Below are 18,944 nucleotides of genomic sequence, written 5' to 3'. Positions count from 1 at the left end.
TGTATAAATACAATGCAAGTTGGTGCAGTTTTTCATGGATCTCAAATGATCATTTATTGATAACTATTCATAACATCAAACCCCAACTTTGGTTCCGTTCACGGTTGGCTGTAATAACCAGTCTGTACCAATTTGTATCATTCTATATAGTTGTATTGGTGGTGGCAGGGCAGCCTAAGCACGAGGGAATCAGGGAAACAATGCATGAAATCCAGCAAACATCAACCTCAGTCTCACCGTTTGCTCTTTTACACCGCTGTGTGGAGTTATCGCTAATGCAGATGGAACATCCAGCTACTGCTGCGTCACTGCGAGAGAGCTGTATGTGTGGTGCGTGTAAACTCCCCCAACCCTTTACCATGGCACTGACTAACAAATTGTAATCTATTGTTTGAAGTTCCCATTTTGTGGAAAACCACAACGGAAACTTTCCCTGAACAGTACACAAAGTAAATCTGAAATACAACATAACGAGGGACGGTTCCAGTTACAATTTGTACAGCGTGATTTTATTTGAGAACAATCGGTGAGAAAACTCTGGTAATCGCTGAAGCCGGGTCAGTGCAAACAGCATGGCTAAGAGCAGTGTGGAGCTTCTGTCATCTTCACTTCTTTGTCTGGGCATCGAAGAAGTCCTTCGCTTCATTTATCTTCGCTGCCAGGTAGGGGGATCCACCTGTGGCCCACACACACACACACGTTTTAGAAAAGCCAACACTGAATCTTTTTGGCAATCATGCTGCATAAAACCTGTTAATAAGTGTAGCCATTACATTTACCTTTCTTTTGTAAAATAAACTACACCCTGAAGTAATTTGAGTGACATGTCATCCATAAACAGTGACTGCAGTGAAATGTAGCTACAATCTTTATTTACTCCATCAGTCTGTGGAGCACTTCATTGTAACGTACATGGTCAACAGCAACCGATGGTGGACTTGTATTGCCTCACTTACCTCTATCTGGGTGATTCAGGATCATCAGTTTTCTATGTGCCTCTCTGATCTTAGTCCTGTTAGCTGTGGGACTGCAGGACAGAACGGTGGCACAACAGTGAATTATTGTCGTAATCATCAGTGTGAATAGTACGGGTTAGCTGATTCTAACATGTAAGCGTGCACTTACCTGATACCTAAAACCAGGGAAGCTTCTCTCTTGGACATCTTTGGATCAAACCCACCTCTATAGTAGCCTCCTACAAAAGCCTGCAACATGTACAGTTCACAGCTCAGCATGATGGGCCTGCTAACCCGACGCTTAGTTGCAACATACTTGTGAAAAGTAAACTCAAAGATTAGGCGTATCTATAATGTATACTTCCATTTGGAGAGAAACTTATTGTGTGCGTGTTTTCCCTTCTTACCGTCTTGGGGAAACTCTGAAGGGCCTGTTTCATCTGAGGCTCCATCAGCCTCATGGCCTGCATGGCATAGCGACCTGACAGACGGAGCAGAGGGGAAGCACGCAGCATATTTACACCATATGATAATTGTGGAATTGTCTCTAGCATTTAGATGTACGTAAGCACAGATACCCCGAGTGTTATTTTGGCTGGGAGATGTTTAAAAGCCATTTTGTTTTCCCCACATCTTTATCACTATATGGCCAATCACATATAAAGTGATGAATGAACCATATTACTTATGCATTACATCAGGAACACTCTTAAAACAAGAGTAAATGATAACCAATGTGACCCTACTATAACAATCTGCATTATATTAATAGATGATACTGATTATTGCCTTTATTAACAGTAACTTGGATTGCTGCTGGTATTATAAATGAAACCAGAGCTCATGAGGTGATCTATCTGATCAATTGCTGGCGGTTGTGCAACATTGAATTGTTGGTACTTATTTTACTTTATGCATTTCATGTTTGTATTGTTCTTTTTTAGTTTGCAATAGTTGTTAAATGATCCGTTTGACTTGTTCAGAGCTGCTCTTCTCTGTGAAGCATACTTATCGAGGCCTCAGGACGTAAATTTAGACAATGTCTGTCGCCCTTGAACAGCAGTCGTGTCAAGGTGATCGGTCGCGCCACTGAAGAACTAAATGCTCAGTTCAACTTTTCAACAGTGAGCTCTTATAGGAGACACTCACCTGCAAATCCAGCTGCTGCCAGAGCCAGTCCCACTGCCACCATGGAACTGGCCTGATGTTAGACAGAGAGAGAGCGATATCAGGATACAAAACATTACGAAGACGCACAGAACCTCACCTGCACCAACTAACCAGCTGTCCTACCGGTGCAATGTAAACACGTACCACATGGCCAAGGTGTCTCCCACTGTGAAGCCGAACCAAGTGACGTTAGCTACGTGTATTTCAAACCTCTACTTGCTGATATATTTTGCTAACGTTAGCTTAGCCGTTTAGAGTGAACGTTATGTAACGTGTTCAGCAGACTCCTGCTCACGCTACCGTTTTTCGGATGTTCGCTCCAGTTAGTGAATAACACGTCCGACCTACCATGTCTGAGTGTTACGTTCCGTGTCTGTTGCAGATTAGGACCATAACTTTTGACCTCTCATGTTTTCCTCGCTCCGGGCGCGCATGTGTTTGTACCAGAAATGGCGGAGAACTGTCGTAAAGCGTTGACGTCCGCTGGTTCTCCTCCCCTCCTCTCCCGGTAAACCTGAACCAACATTCACACAACCTCCAGCAACATGTTTGTGTGCCATTTAGCTGAATACAGTTTAAACGCTAACTTGCATTTGCTAGAATGCTTTGTGGTGGCTAGTTAGCATTAGCACACGGCTCTGCTAAAGCTCCAAATTAGTTCACGTTATTTATGTAAACATTTAAGCTGTACTACTGAGAGCACGGAGTGGGATGAATGGAAACTCAACAAGTAAATTAGCAATGTAACTCATGTTGTGTTTGTTAAACAGAGTGGCCACAAGTGACTTATTAAAGGATGTATGAATGCAAATAAATGTGTAGCATGTTCAAATAACCATCCATGTCCATTACACTGCAACATGTCTGATATTTTCTAAATTTGAGCTGAGTAATGATGCAATTTGTCTGATATGAATTACTCTTCATTTGAAAGTGTAAGCCTTGCTTTAAGTCAACACAATTAAACATGAGTTAATGTCTGTTGCATCTACGTTTGTTGACAGGGTTGTCTCTTTTTCAATAAAGCGTTAAAAGACCTTCCGATCGACTCGCTGACTGAATGTTGTGCATAATAGTACGTAGGCCTACATGATTACAAAATGAGTACACTACCCCTTTAACCAATGACCCACCTCCACTCAACTGTTTTGGAGAAAGTGGGCGCAATGATTTGAGCAGACTCGCTCAATGAATTGTACTTCCATGGCCATTGGCAGAGGCAGCTCTCTGCTCAGGACTGGGTCAGCATGTATGGACTGCTTGATAGAGATCAACGTTCAAACAACGTTACCTGTGTGGGTGAGCAAAGCCTTTCTATGCACTGGTTTCCTCGCTGAAAACATGACAATAATGTCAAAATGTTTGCTGCCGTCACTCAGTTTAAACTGTGCAAAGTGTTCCGTGACAAGTTCCACTCCACACATTAGGTTAGTACTGTCAATTTGATATATGACACAAGTGAGTTGTCAGACTACTTGGAGTTAATTCATATGGTTCAGTTCTCTGGGTTTGAGCTACATCTCAAGAGTTAAAAAAAAAAAAGTCTTAATTTGCTTTAACCGTGTGGATTAAAGTCATTTGTAGATCTGTCTGGATTAAAAAGTGTTTATGTTTTAAGAGTATTAACTGTAAACTGTTGCTCTTGACATTCTTTTGAAACGTGATTTCTAAAATCACTAACTTCAACAAAATCAAACCCAGTCTTCATCCAAAAAGCAAAGCATCTTTTGTACTCTGTTCTCCTTGACTTTGTTCGGTGTTTTTGCACATTTGAAGGTTAAATATAGAGGAGTGGTCACTTTACAGTTAAAACTTGAATGGTAACTCAGGCCCACACAGGATGATGCTGGAACTGAGTTCATAATAGTGATGAAGCATACAAAGTGTGGGAGATCAAACTCTGAAAGTGTTTCAACCATAACATAATGTTAATTCTGAGAGCTTCAGGAAGTCATGTTACACTGTTTTACCTGTGAACTCTATGTGTGTTATGCCTATATGAGCAGCTCAACAGCCAAACGGCCTGCTTGTACTGCAGGTGTATCGTAATCAACAAAGAAGCAAAAGTTTGGGATCAATTAACTTTTCAAGTCATTCATCAAGCAAAAGCATCAGGTTCAAGCTTCTCAAATGGCACGGCTGGCTGTTTTACCGTTTACAATAGTGCATCACATGCCAGCAGGCCTCTGGATAAACAACAGCTGTCTGCTGCAGTGGCATCCAGCTCCCAGGCAGCTCTCCCACAGCTAAACCAGAGTTTGCTGCCACTGTGTCGTATATGGGGTGATGGCTAGTCACAGGACAGAAGATGCTGTGAACATCTGCAGGCTGTCAGTAAGGAGCAATTTAAACCCGAACGTGCCCTGCTGCGTCTCTCCTACCGTTGGACCAAACCATGGCAGCAGCTAACACAATGGGACAGTGAAGGGCCTAATTATTGCCCCTATCATTTGCATAATTACAATGTTTTTCTGAGGCAAGGGCAGTATAGAAATTGTAAATTGTAGTGGACCCGCTGTCTCTCCTCAGTGGAAGTCATATTTGAATGGAGAGAGCCTGTTCTGCTAGCCAGGCAGCCAGGCTCAGGCAAGAGGTCCCAATCAGCCAGCCTCACAGACTGCTCATTCAATAGGATTTAAAAAGCCAACTGTGTGGAGAAATGAGAGTTTTGCCCCCCAAATCATATGGAATTACAGTGCTGGTTGCATATGGGGGGAGCCAGTGGCAAGCACAAAAGCCCACAGGAAGCAGCTATTTCTGTGTGTTTTATTAACCCAACCAAGCAATTTAATTCTTTTGTTCGGGGGAGTTCTACTTCATTGATTAACAAAAGCGGGGATATAATTTTTTCAGCCCCTTTTGAAAAGCCTGAAATGTCAAGCCTTTTAAAGGAGATTATTCTGCCTGTGTGCGATGAATAGAGCCCAGAGTAACCTTTTGTCTACAATTAAATATTCCAGCATAAATATAAAAGAAAATCAGAGATGGGGAAGATTGAGTCAGGAGAGATTGGAGAGGTAGATCCTCTGCCCCGATAGTGGCAACAGCCTGGCTCTAATTAGATATGCCAGGCGGGCTGTGTGCAGTCACTCTCCACAGCACGCCGAGAGAGGAGGCAGCCTGAGAGAGGAGGACAGAGGAAACCTATCTGCTCATCTGTCTGTCCAGCGCCTTCCTCTGGGCATCCACAAGGTATTTCAGGAGACTTTGTTTTGCTTCCCCGCCGTTATTTGTTTTCCTGACATCTTTGCCACCGGAGAGGGAGAGTCTATAAGGCAATGCCTTCTGGGAACTGCATAAACAGAGAGGGCTGAATAGGAATAACAAAAAAAAAAAAGTTGTGAGATTGTTTATGATTCTGAGGAGTGATTAGGAACGACAATAAGAGACTTCAGGGACAGAGAGGGTCTTATTACGCAGACTATGAGGCTGCCTGGAGGAGATGCAGAGGGATGATAATGAAGTTTTCATCATGCAGGGCTGCATTTGATTGTGTTTTGTGAGTTGCGTTTGCGTTGTGCACTGAGGAGGCTGAAATGCATGTGGACCGAGGTGATCTGCATGCTTTGGTACAGCAGTGAGCTTTGCACTGTTGTCTTCAATCCTGATGGAAAGATGTACCTGATGATAAAAGTTTTGTCATCAGTCAATTAGAAGTTTCCGAGATGGTCTTCGTGTGCAGTTTGGTGAAGCTGTCTTCCTCCGTTATGTAACCCTTTCTCTTCAATTACCCTGAGATTAGGGAAAACACTGAGGAGGAGGTAATGAAAGCCTTAAACTCTCCCGCAGGTTTAGTTTGAACTGGTGCTAGTTTGCTCCGTTGGGTTTTGATGGGTGATGCTGCGACCTCTTGTCAGTTGGTTATTTTCCTGACCAATCATTCTCTGGAGTGACTTCATCGTCTCTGCCAATAGACGTGATGCGCCTCTTGGCTTTTTGACGTTCATACATATACTTGGCTTTTTGACACGTGCTCATACTTTATTAACCACATTTAACATGTTTACATGTTTGTGCAGTTTTTCTTTTTAATATTATGATTGGTTAACAAAATCTTGTCTTACTTAAAATGATCTGGATTGATCTGGTTGCATAAGTTTAGCAGATATGTCTCTTTTTATTCAAACTAATTTCTTTCAAGTTTGAAACAGTTGATATTGATTTATTAAAGGGGGAGTTTCATCAAGTACTGTTTTGATCTGTTTTGAAGGAAAAGGAAAGTCTCAATACTACTGTTATATTTACACTTATTAGAGGCATCTGTATAAAAACTTACCACACATGACTGGTGCGTTACCAATATCCCACATTGTTTGGTCAGAATTTCTGTATATGTAGCAAGATGGAAGACTGCAGGTAAAAGATGAAAAGCAGTGTTTTGATGTATAGTTGGTGAGAAAGGACTGAGATCGTCTTGTGCTCTACTTCTGTACATATTGCAGGCGATGAGAAAGGACAACCTCTATTTGAACTCATTTCTGAGACTCCTGAATTCATTTCACCAGAGCCTGAAGCATCCTCAAAATTGCTGTCAAATCCTTTCCCCCGACATTATGTGCAAGGTATTTAACTTAGAATAGATTTTGTATTTCACCATGCAGGCAAGAACAACACATCGTCATTAGAGAACTCCCCTGCTATTAACACCATGAAACATTTAACATAATGGAACAAAAGAAGAGCAGGTTACAATACCTCTGACAAGTGTTTATGTGCAACCTACAACACCATACATGGATGGAGTTTTTTAGCCACCAAACATAATGACGTTTACAGTGTGGTAACCTGAAGACTTTGTACTGACCATGAATGCAACATCACCTCACTGGCTCTTGTTCAGTCTGCTCATTTCCTCCAACCGTCTCAAATTCTGGATCAATGACAAGAGTCCTGATTGAACTGCAATGCAGAAAATGAATAGAGTTTTGTCAATTTTGTGGGGTATGAGAGAGAAACGCAGTATATATCATGGCATGAATGAAATATCTTGTTTCATCCAGGGGTGGAAGTATTCAGATCCTTTACTGAAGTAAAAGTAGCAATACCACACTGTGAAATACTCCATTGCAAGTAGAGGTGCCACATCGACAAAATTAAGGTATTTTTTAGCAAGAAATGGCCCATATTTTACATTTTATTATTACATTTTATAGTATTTACTGTTTGTTGAGCCGGAGCTAATTTAAGCGATTTTATAAACTGTTACAGTGCATCCAATTTCATAAGATCTTCAGATGTTTTGTATGTAAAATCGTGATCTGTGTGCTGACAGAGAAGAGGTGGTCTAGTCTCAGATAGACCTGATGATGTGTTACACCCTGAACGCTGTTCTTCCTTCCACTTGAGTTACGATATGTTATGAGCTGTGTGACAATGTGACCCATTGGGCATTAAAAATGCACACTGAAGACGCTGACAGCGATGTAATGCCGTTCTCCTTGTCTGTATTCAAAACAAATTTGAAATAAAACAGCAGCCCTCAAAAATGGGACATTTTAGTTTTTTTAAATAACAAAAATAACTGGAATGGAAAACTTGATGAAATGATTTTTCAGCATTCAGTTTTGTGTGTTCGAGATCAAACTTGCGTATTATAATCACCTGCAAAACCTGATACAAAAGTCCATAATGTAGTATGATGCTATGCTTTTAAGTTCTTTGGTTTGCTTCAGATTAAGTCACTGCATCCGATCCCAGAATGTGGGCAGACCGTCTCTCTTATAAACTCAGTTCACACAATGTCGGCAAAGTCCCAGATTCAAATTCAAACAAGGATCATGCCCCCTGCAGCCTCCCCTCTTTTTCTGTCAACTCTCAACCAGAGATTTTCAATTAAAGGCAAAAAAATGCCCCAAAAGTATCTTATTTAAATCCCTCACAGATTCATGTTGTGACTTGAGATTAATTCAAATTGATTTCAGTGACATTTTGAGCCTTTTACAGTCGGAACGAATATATTTTGATTTGATGTTAAATCCATTAGAATATAAAAATGTATATTGCTTTCACCCCAAATTGTCAATCACATAACATTCCACCTACCGTCTGTCAGGTGCTGTACTAACCGTTTAACCCAACACCACACTATGCTCATTTTTAACCCCATTCCTCACCTGTACTTCATCTTAATTCTAATCTAAACCCTAAACCAAAGTGTTAATCCTAAACACACACACACACACACACACACACACACACACACACACACACACACACACACACACACACACACACACACACACACATCTCATGTCACCTTGATCCAGCAGCCTGTTTCCCCAGAGGGCTTTATCAGAGCTGTGGAGGGCTGATTGGAGGAGGCAGCAGTAATGACTGCAGGTCGTGAGGTCACCACCCTGTTATGATAACTAAACTCTGAGGTCAAACACCTAAACTGCAGCGGGCTCTGCCTGCTGATGATGCCTGATAACAGCAGATGAACATTGCTTTGTGACTTTAATGTTCAAATCAAAATTCATCCTTTAAATGGAATTAGATTTTTGCTCAGTTTTCTTTGCCAGACACCAACCGACCAGTGACCAACCAAAAATATGTATTTGGGTCGTTTTGCCTTTATATTGCAATTAAATGTTTAGATTAGTATTTGTGGTATTAGGATATATATACATACACAAAATATATTTTAAAACTGTAAATATTCCAAGTATTAGAATTTTTTTGCCGTTCAGATATCCTCTGAATTCTGCATTGAGCACCTTTTTAAGTGAAAGCGTGTTTTTTTTTCAAATTTTCAACACCTCATGTGTCATCTTCAAGGTTATGATTACAGTACATTAAAGTCATTTAGCAGACGCTTTTATCCAAAGCAACTTACAATAAGTGTATTCAACATCGGTATTCAAGAGAACTAGTCACCAGCAGTCATAAGTGCATCTCCTTTTTTAAACAAGCATCTAAGAGCATGAACCAGAGCAAAAGTACAGTGCAGAAACAAACGAATATGAATACAATAAGTGCTGAGTGGAAGGCTCAGGGTAGTTCTTAGTACAGCCTTCACCGATAGATGGGCAGCGACTCTGCTGTCCTGACGTCAGTGGGGAGTTCATTCCACCGCTGTGATAATAACATGGTCATGAGAGAGGTTTGGAAGTGGATTAATAAGTGAATAAATGAACCCCCCCCCCCCCCACACACACACATATAATCGCTTACACATTTTGGACTGACTGCAGAATGACAGGTGGGCAAAGTAGACCTCTCAAACAAACATTGTGATTCTTAGAGTGAGACTTTTCCAGGTTTCTTTCTGGTTCTAGTTTAGAAACTTGCTTTGGGCGCATCATTACGCCCTGAAAAGATATATATTTTTAATCTTGTGTGCAAGATAGAACTCTGTATGTTAAAAGTAGGTTTTAGGTACATGTTCTCTTGCACCAACCTGGTTAGATGCTGGTGAGAAGGAAGACCACAGTTGCTTTCTAATATGTGCCAATTTTAATATTAGTGGCCTTCTAGTGTGACATTATGTAGCGAAGCTTGTTTAAAATGTAGTGGGCAACCACCACAAATAACAGACTGGTTGTGTTTATTTTGCGAGGCACCAGAGTGTGTTTTTACATCTTCCCAGACAGACAGTCACATGCACACAGACAGGCGTGCTGGTAGTCAGACATGCAGTAGATAGAGAGCCAGACTGACTTCTACAGACAGCACATGTATAAATCTGGAATAATGCTGATTTTTTACTTTTCCCAAAGAGGACTGCTAGCTTGGCAGAAAGGAAACAAGAATTATTCAATCAAACAGCTCTCCTTCCATATCCAGATTTGACTCCAGCCGCATAAAGCTTGCCGCATAATCCTTTTATCAAACCCTCCGATGGAATACTCTTATTGGAAATACCCAGAGAGAGAAATAATATTGAGGTCATTTCTATCTCGAGTTTATTTTCTCACTTAAAAAAAAAAAAAAAAATCACCTCTGGTTTTCGTTTATTTTTTATTTTTATCTTGAGACAATAATTACTTCAGGTTCGCGGATGGAGACCTAACTGCTGATTATGAATGTTCTCTGACCACTGAGGGAATCTCTGCCATCATCAGCAATAACTGAATCAAATTGGCCTCATTTTTATATATATATTTTAAAAAAAACAGCATCTCTGGAAAAGTATATTCGTTCTGCGCCGTGGTGAGCCTCCTTCAGCCAGGTTGGAGGGGGAAATGTAATGTGGGTCAGCTGGTGATGATGGCTGGAAGTACTAATATCTCTAAAGTGGTAGATATGGAAGCTGTGAGAGCTGCTGTTCTGTCCTGTCAGCGTTTTACAGCATTATATCTCTACTCTCTGAAGCTGTCTGTAAGTGTGTGTGTGTGTGTGTTGGGGTTTAGGTTGGTGAATGCAGCCCAGGGTTATTGTTGTGTTAAAACAATATTCCCCTGTGGATTATTTAAATTCTCCAAACTGTTTTTTTCCCACAAGAGGAGTTCAGGAGGATTCTGTGTTTCTCATGTATCTCACTGTCAATAACTGCCATAACCTCAGGTGTTTTCATTACGGTTAGATATCCACATAGATGAGATTTTCCAATAAAAAGTTTGGTAACCAAAGCTGTATGTGACACATGTGTATAGTCCTGCATTTTAAAAGAACAAGCCTGGCACTCTTACATTGAACCCGAACAAAAAGTTTCGTATTCAACCCACCTTTTATAAAGGCACATGTGAAATATTAACGTGCAGAAACAATTTCACGTGTGCCTTTTGGTTTGTAGAATATTTTTTTAATAGAAAAATAAGAGGTTTTTAATAATAAGTGTTTCAAACTAATGGCAGATATGCTTTAGCAAATGGGCTGAATGTACAATTTCACTGCATTTGGTCTGAATGAGCACATTCATGGTCAAACTTCCCAAATAGGTATATACTTGACTACTCTTCTTGCACCAGAAACTCAATGAGTATGAGATGTCTTGACCAATTCTAGTGAATTAAATAATGCATTCTTCTCTGTCAAATAGTTGATTCTAATGAAGGAATTTGTCAAGCAAGTACAAGGCTCTTTAATGCGTTTTGATTGTTGGAGAACAATGGAGTACAATTGAGGCACAGATGTATCAACTATTGCTGACACTACTTATCAAACTGGGATAAGTTCATTGTTGGTTTTGGTCTCTTCAGATGGATAATTGGGGTTGATACCGGTAATTAAAGGGCCAGGCACTGATTTTACACTTTGAGTTCACTCTTCACGAGGCATACTTCTCAGCAGCCTGTGCAACAGTTGAATAATGTTTACTGTGGCTCTGGAGAAAATGCTTCGAAGTTGAAATGAACCCAATGTCATCAGGGTTGAATGGGATGGGTTGAGATACTGCAAATTTGTATCAGAAAGCCTTACAAACTGTTGCAAAGACGTATTTACCGTCCAGGTATAGTCGAATGAGAGTCGCTATCAAGTCACACAAAGGAACGGTTGGATCCAGTGTTTTTGCAGCTTGAACCTTATTAGGGACTTAAGGTCAAGATATCTCGGCCTCTGCTGCTTTGATTTTTGCCATTGATTTTCAAACTTTTTAAAAGTGCTGGAGTACCCTTTTGATAGGTCAAGAAATGCGAGTATTATCCTATGCGAGTAGTTTCCTCTCTGCTTCCGGCTGTTCTTGATGCATTCATTAGACCAACATAGACCACTTGTACTGTAGCTTGTGGTGCAAGTCTGAGCGATGTTTGATATATTGCACCCTGCTGTGACACAATCTGGTAAACTTTGTTTTAGCCGTGCTAGCAACATAGCAATGTCACAGGTCTCTTTTTCAATCCACCACTTTGGTTCAGACTGAAATATCTCAACAAATATTGGCTGGATTACTATGAAATTTGGTACAGACATCGGATGAATCCTACTGTGTGATTTATTTCTAGTACTACCCCGAGCAGGTTGATGTTTTTTGAACTAAGCTAAATGTTTCAACTGCTATGGATTGTCATGAAAGTTGGTACACACATTCATGGCCCCCTCAGAATACATTTTTCAGTTGTTCACTCTTGATTCAAAGAACAGTTCAGCAGCTGCTCAGTGTGTGGATCAGATTTTCTATATCAGAAAGAAGGAAAACAAACAAAGAAAAGGCTGCAGTACAATTTACGGATTGACAATGTTTGAATTTCTGCCAGTGAAAGACGTTGTTTTGGCCGCTTGCCCTCAGTGATGGTTACCGTTTCATCACACTGATGGAATGACACAGCCTGCGACCTGGACTCGGATGGCTGGTCAGTGGATCCAGGAATGAACTGACTCCTGTTTATTAGTCTCTCTGACCCGGAGTGGTCATGCCAGACCATCAGACCAGCACTTCATCCTACATTCTGTAGTGTGTGATGATCTGGTAATGGGATAACAAGTCATAGTTCACTCTAAACTGGCTTCCCCTCTGCTGCGAATGAGTGTGTGTGTGTGTGTGTGCGTGTGTGTTTTAGCGAGAAAGCAAGAGAGCTCTAAAGCTGTGTGTGTGTGTGTGAGAGTGAGAGTAAGTGAGTGTGTGTGTGACTACAGACCTATAATTATCCTCCTGAGGAAAACAAGTGCAGAGTGAGTGGTCCATTGTGGAAACAGGATTATAGCCTGTGAGAGAACAGAACGCTCTGCGCTTTGTGTTGGCTAATGTTTTCCAGTTGAGCTGAGCTGTTTGATTTGAGCTGTGTGTTTGTGCGCGCGTGTGTGTGTGTGTGTGTGTGTGTGTGTGTGTGTGTGTGTGTGTGTGTGTGTGTGTGTGTTATCAAATCTAGTGGTCAGAGTGTGTCTCATTTTCCCAATTCCCTTCCTGTCTCTTCTGCTGAATATGTAACTTTGTCATCTTTGAATGCAGCTCTACGCTCGGCCACAGGTGTCTTGCGGCCCGCAGGGCAGGTGGTTATTAATATGACAACGCATAAACATGCAGGCAAACACACTGTTTTTCTCCCAGTCAAACACCTCATTTAGTTTGTTTTGATTAAGGTGTACAACCCAGAGAGAGAGAGTGTGGGGTGCAGAGACAAGGAGAACGGAAGAAAGAGAAAGAGAAGGCAGGCTTTTCTTTCTCAGAGTTCCCCGTGTCAGTCGTGTAAGAAAGCCGCCAAACCAATAATTTTGTCAAGTTCTTTTTTTAGCGCAGCGGCTGAAGCGTCTTTGGATTGCCACACGTATAAAGGCAGCCCACATAAAGCCATTCACAGCACTGAATGAACACGCCATCTGTGGGGCTTTCTTATTTCCTCTTCTCTTTTCTTCCTCTCCTTTTTCAAGCCTTGTAATCAAATTTGAGCAAAATCAAATGGCGGGAGGATAGAAGGGAGAGCAGTGGGGGTGGGTGGGAGGGAGGAGGGTTCAATGAAAGTACCTTTTGTTGGTCTGAAACGAGCAAGTAATTTACAAAATGCCCTCCCTTTGTGCAGGGGGCTAAGGGAAGAAAGAAATCAGTAGCTTTTAGAAGCTAGGCCTTGCGCTGCGACAGGCAAGATAATGAAAGCCGTCTTGTGTTTGTGGGCTAGAGAGCATCTCAAAGGCAGACCGGGCCTCGGCTCAGGGTTAGCTCGGCTGCTGGAAAAAAAAAAAAGAGAAAAAAAAAAAGAAAAACACAACACTCTCCTCTGTGTATGTGCGTGCTTGTATGTTTGTGTGTTTGGCAAAGAGCGGCAAAACAGGACGGCTGTGCCCGGCTACTCTTGGCAGAGACACTCCGAGGAACAGACAGAGTTGTCGTTGCCGAGGAGAGCAGAGGGATTAAAGAAAGGCTTCAACGCCACCGAAGGCTGCTCATCTCCTCTTACCTGTTGTCCCGTTGCAGGTGCGTCTGGTCTCGGGCCCCACATTCAAGAGGTGTTACACCTCCGTAGAGGAGCCCGGAGGAGAGATGAGGATGTCAGAGGAGGAGATGAAACACCCTGCAGGGATCATTGTGCTGGAGGATTGCGAGGGGCAGGAAGAGGTTTTCAGCCGACTGTTTTCATCCTCGGTTCCTCTGCGTGGACGTCTCAGAGTAGAGCACCTGACTGCTGAAGGACGCTCAGCCTTTACCTGCATGGATTATTACCTGAGTGACACCTGGACAGACTGCTGCCGTGGATTATTACAGGTCCGACCATTTCGGAATAAGTAGATTTCTGTGTGTGCAAATTCAACTTAGACATAACTTGTTGACTAAGAAGAAGAGAAGCTAAATATGATGGACGGATGCTACCTGATGCCTAATCAAGCAGGTCACTTACCCACCTCACCTGAGATCAAAGCAATGATGATTAGTCATCTGCTGGACAGCCTAAACAGATTCTGATTATAAATTGGTTGCACTCCCCGAAGTTAAAATTTTTCAATTCTTCATAATTAAATGTCATTACAGTTCATTTAAATGTCCGCTGTGTCCGGCCTACAGATGAGTTCCTGGTTTACAGTGGATGGGCTCTTTCCTGATGTGTCTTCCTGCGTTGCAGACTGGTGAGTTAAGACTATTTATATAACAGATATGTGTTGTGACTTTCTTTTTTTCTTTCCTTCTTCTTTGATAAATCTCTTTCCTTCTACCAGTCTGTCTAGCCCACCTTTACTCAGTTCTTTCTCTGTGCATCTCGTAGACAGCCACTGCCTCTCTCCTTGGGTTGTTCCTGGTAGTCTTTGTCATTATAGCTGAAAATCTGAAAGCAAAGTTTGTTGTCTTATATGCATTCATGTCTATGTGTGTGTTAAGACTTTTGATGCCTCTCTTGCTTGATAGTGTTTGACTTTAAACCTATTCCTGCATTGTAAGAAAATCTCTTCATCCCTGTCTTTTTATGGCTTGTTTTGCGTTTCCTAAATTCATAGAGTTTAGTGCAACAGGAGAACTACGGTGTTAGAGTTTGTCGTACTTAGAGTTACTGCGAGAGGTGGGAATCAGTTTACCACTGCAAATACAGCCAAAGGCAATACATTTTATTCATATTGGCAAATGCTGCCATATGTCATGATGCTTCATGTCACTGGTGATTGGCTTGGATTGTTTTTTTTAGGTATTTTCATACGAACTTCTTTCAGCTCTTCCTTGATGAAACAGAATATAATTACAGCTCAGGTTTTACTTTGCCGTCTGCTACCTGCCATTTGTCAAAATGAAAATGTGAAAAGTATCTTAAAAGTTGTCACATTGAAACTGTGAAGGGATGTTGGTAGGATGAAGTTACAGGTAAGTTAAAGCAAACAAAACATTTAATACAGTAGAAGTAAAAACTATGACGACACAGTTTCCCTAGCTAGGTAAAGGCAGGTACCCAAAAAGTAAATGATAACATTTTTTTTATCACAAAATCACTCCTGTCTACTGAACATTAAATATTAATGGTATCAAAAATGAGGTATTTTTTCCCCCATGATAACCAAAACGACATTGTTTGTAGTGACATTGTCTCAGAACTATGTGCCACCACAGAACAGAACCTAACTGTTCAGTGAAATCCATATTTATCCATATTTGGGAAATGTAATGTGGGTCAGCTGGTGATGATGGCTGGAAGTACTAATATCTCTAAAGTGGTAGATATGGAAGCTGTGAGAGCTGCTGTTCTGTCCTGTCAGCGTTTTACAGCATTATATCTCTACTCTCTGAAGCTGTCTGTAAGTGTGTGTGTGTGTGTGTTGGGGTTTAGGTTGGTGAATGCAGCCCAGGGTTATTGTTGTGTTAAAACAATATTCCCCTGTGGATTATTTAAATTCTCCAAACTGTTTTTTTCCCACAAGAGGAGTTCAGGAGGATTCTGTGTTTCTCATGTATCTCACTGTCAATAACTGCCATAACCTCAGGTGTTTTCATTACGGTTAGATATCCACATAGATGAGATTTTCCAATAAAAAGTTTGGTAACCAAAGCTGTATGTGAGACATGTGTATAGTCCTGCATTTTAAAAGAACAAGCCTGGCACTCTTACATTGAACCCGAACAAAAAGTTTCGTATTCAACCCACCTTTTATAAAGGCACATGTGAAATATTAACGTGCAGAAACAATTTCACGTGTGCCTTTTGGTTTGTAGAATATTTTTTTAATAGAAAAATAAGAGGTTTTTAATAATAAGTGTTTCAAACTAATGGCAGATATGCTTTAGCAAATGGGCTGAATGTACAATTTCACTGCATTTGGTCTGAATGAGCACATTCATGGTCAAACTTCCCAAATAGGTATATACTTGACTACTCTTCTTGCACCAGAAACTCAATGAGTATGAGATGTCTTGACCAATTCTAGTGAATTAAATAATGCATTCTTCTCTGTCAAATAGTTGATTCTAATGAAGGAATTTGTCAAGCAAGTACAAGGCTCTTTAATGCGTTTTGATTGTTGGAGAACAATGGAGTACAATTGAGGCACAGATGTATCAACTATTGCTGACACTACTTATCAAACTGGGATAAGTTCATTGTTGGTTTTGGTCTCTTCAGATGGATAATTGGGGTTGATACCGGTAATTAAAGGGCCAGGCACTGATTTTACACTTTGAGTTCACTCTTCACGAGGCATACTTCTCAGCAGCCTGTGCAACAGTTGAATAATGTTTACTGTGGCTCTGGAGAAAATGCTTCGAAGTTGAAATGAACCCAATGTCATCAGGGTTGAATGGGATGGGTTGAGATACTGCAAATTTGTATCAGAAAGCCTTACAAACTGTTGCAAAGACGTATTTACCGTCCAGGTATAGTCGAATGAGAGTCGCTATCAAGTCACACAAAGGAACGGTTGGATCCAGTGTTTTTGCAGCTTGAACCTTATTAGGGACTTAAGGTCAAGATATCTCGGCCTCTGCTGCTTTGATTTTTGCCATTGATTTTCAAACTTTTTAAAAGTGCTGGAGTACCCTTTTGATAGGTCAAGAAATGCGAGTATTATCCTATGCGAGTAGTTTCCTCTCTGCTTCCGGCTGTTCTTGATGCATTCATTAGACCAACATAGACCACTTGTACTGTAGCTTGTGGTGCAAGTCTGAGCGATGTTTGATATATTGCACCCTGCTGTGACACAATCTGGTAAACTTTGTTTTAGCCGTGCTAGCAACATAGCAATGTCACAGGTCTCTTTTTCAATCCACCACTTTGGTTCAGACTGAAATATCTCAACAAATATTGGCTGGATTACTATGAAATTTGGTACAGACATCGGATGAATCCTACTGTGTGATTTATTTCTAGTACTACCCCGAGCAGGTTGATGTTTTTTGAACTAAGCTAAATGTTTCAACTGCTATGGATTGTCATGAAAGTTGGTACACACATTCATGGCCCCCTCAGAATACATTTTTCAGTTGTTCACTCTTGATTCAAAGAACAGTTCAGCAGCTGCTCAGTGTGTGGATCAGATTTTCTATACACAAACCATTTACATGTGATGTCATCAGGTGAACAGGGCCGTTGACAGTGAAATGTGGGCACGTAGAGGGTCTCTTATCTGAGATATTATATTTTTGTGGAATAGGATTTCAAGATGTGTGTCCATGTCTCAGTAAAATCCTCATGGTTGCTTTCAGTGATGGAAAGTAGCTTCTCTTTACTTCTACTCTAATACAATTCAAAGGCAATTGTTGGGCTTTTTACACCACTACATTTAATCAGTTATTTTGCAGATTCAGAGTAATAATACAAAATAAAATCAATAAATCATGATTTATTATTATGGATTAAGATAATAGAAGACTATAGTGATCCCCAGGGATACAGTCACATGCTGCCCAGCAGAATATGAAAGTTAGCTACACCTTGCCCAGCTTTCTACATCAGGGTGCGAGGCAAATTAAACTGTGGGTAACCGTTCAGCTTGATGCCACCAATAGATTTAACCCAAATAGACTCAATGATGAGTTAAACTGACTGAACACACTTTAAAGATGGATTAGGATTTGAACACAACCCACCATGCTGTCCTGTGGCTCTTGGCCATGAAATACACATGATGATAAACTCTGATTTCAAGACATCTAAATGTGTTATTTCTTATTAGTAATCATCATTTGAACCACATTGCGTTAGTTTCACCAGTGTGTTAACTGTCAACTTAATCTGGAGCACTGAAGTACTGTTGCTATGATTGCCTGTGGCTTGATAGGCCTATGACCATGTTGACCAAAAATCCCATTTCAGGTGACATTAGTTGGTAAACTTGTTAAATGCGATCGAGGTTTGTCTGAAGACGTTAAACATCTATGAACTACAAGTGAGACTGGTGCCGCTCTGGCTTGTGCATGCGGGAGGCCGTGTAATCCTTTTTCAGTCTGCGCCATTTGACCTGTAGCAAGCAGCGTCACTACTGCATCGCCAACAATTTAAAGTAAATGAATCTTTGAATCCATCCCTTAATATTCCGCCACTTATCTGGCTCCAGACTACAGAAGTTGATGCATTATATTTGTATGAAGTATGGTTCTATACAGATGACAAAAATGAAGGTTAATTGGGTGAACACTGCAGAAACCCTGTTAAAGTTTAACCCTGTTAAAGTTGATCCTGCTTTACCTGAGACTACTCGGCCACCCTATCAGGGAAGTTTCACACTTTCCCTCCTCCCTCTGCTGTGTTCTTCAGGGAACAGTAAACAAGCAAGCCACATTCAAATGAGCTGATTTCTCTGATGGCATATTGAAATGTCAGAATTTGCACTGGAACAAATGCGCTGGTTGAATTGAATTGGAACAGAATGGGTAATAAGCTATCTTGTTGTTGCCACACACTGACGGGCAGAGTCCCAGTCTGTCTGGAGGGTTACAGTCACTTAGTCACGCGGCATGCATCGCTGCTTTGATTGTCACCAACAAACCGCTCAACCCCGCGCATCAGCCCAGGTGTGTGTGTGTGTGTGTGTGTG

General features: G+C 41.1%; 1 protein-coding gene across 1 annotated transcript; it reads right to left on the bottom strand.

Moving 5' to 3' along the window:
• Positions 1-158: 158 nt before the first annotated feature.
• Positions 159-2,602, bottom strand: dnajc19 (DnaJ (Hsp40) homolog, subfamily C, member 19). The gene is made up of 6 exons (XM_079266871.1): positions 2,475-2,602; positions 2,106-2,157; positions 1,364-1,437; positions 1,126-1,205; positions 957-1,027; positions 159-676 (listed from the first exon to the last, which is right to left on the bottom strand). Exons 1-6 carry the CDS (start codon positions 2,475-2,477, stop codon positions 606-608), a joined length of 351 nt encoding a protein of 116 aa, XP_079122997.1. The 5' UTR covers positions 2,478-2,602; the 3' UTR covers positions 159-605.
• Positions 2,603-18,944: the final 16,342 nt, after the last annotated feature.

The sequence above is a fragment of the Melanostigma gelatinosum genome (assembly GCF_949748355.1).
Source record: "Melanostigma gelatinosum genome assembly, chromosome: 4".
Lineage (NCBI taxonomy): Eukaryota > Metazoa > Chordata > Actinopteri > Perciformes > Zoarcidae > Melanostigma > Melanostigma gelatinosum.
The sequence above is the reverse complement of the archived record's forward strand: the minus strand, read 5'-3'. Positions and strand labels throughout refer to the sequence as shown.

What these genes read in the sequence shown, in the direction of transcription:
- dnajc19 (XM_079266871.1), bottom strand. An exon ending in GGCAGCAGCTGGATTTGCAG is followed by an intron (nt 1,438 to 2,105) that starts GTGAGTGTCTCC and finishes TCCGTCTGTCAG; the next exon opens with GTCGCTATGCCATGCAGGCC. An exon ending in CCTGAATCACCCAGATAGAG is followed by an intron (nt 677 to 956) that starts GTAAGTGAGGCA and finishes TGTGGGCCACAG; the next exon opens with GTGGATCCCCCTACCTGGCA.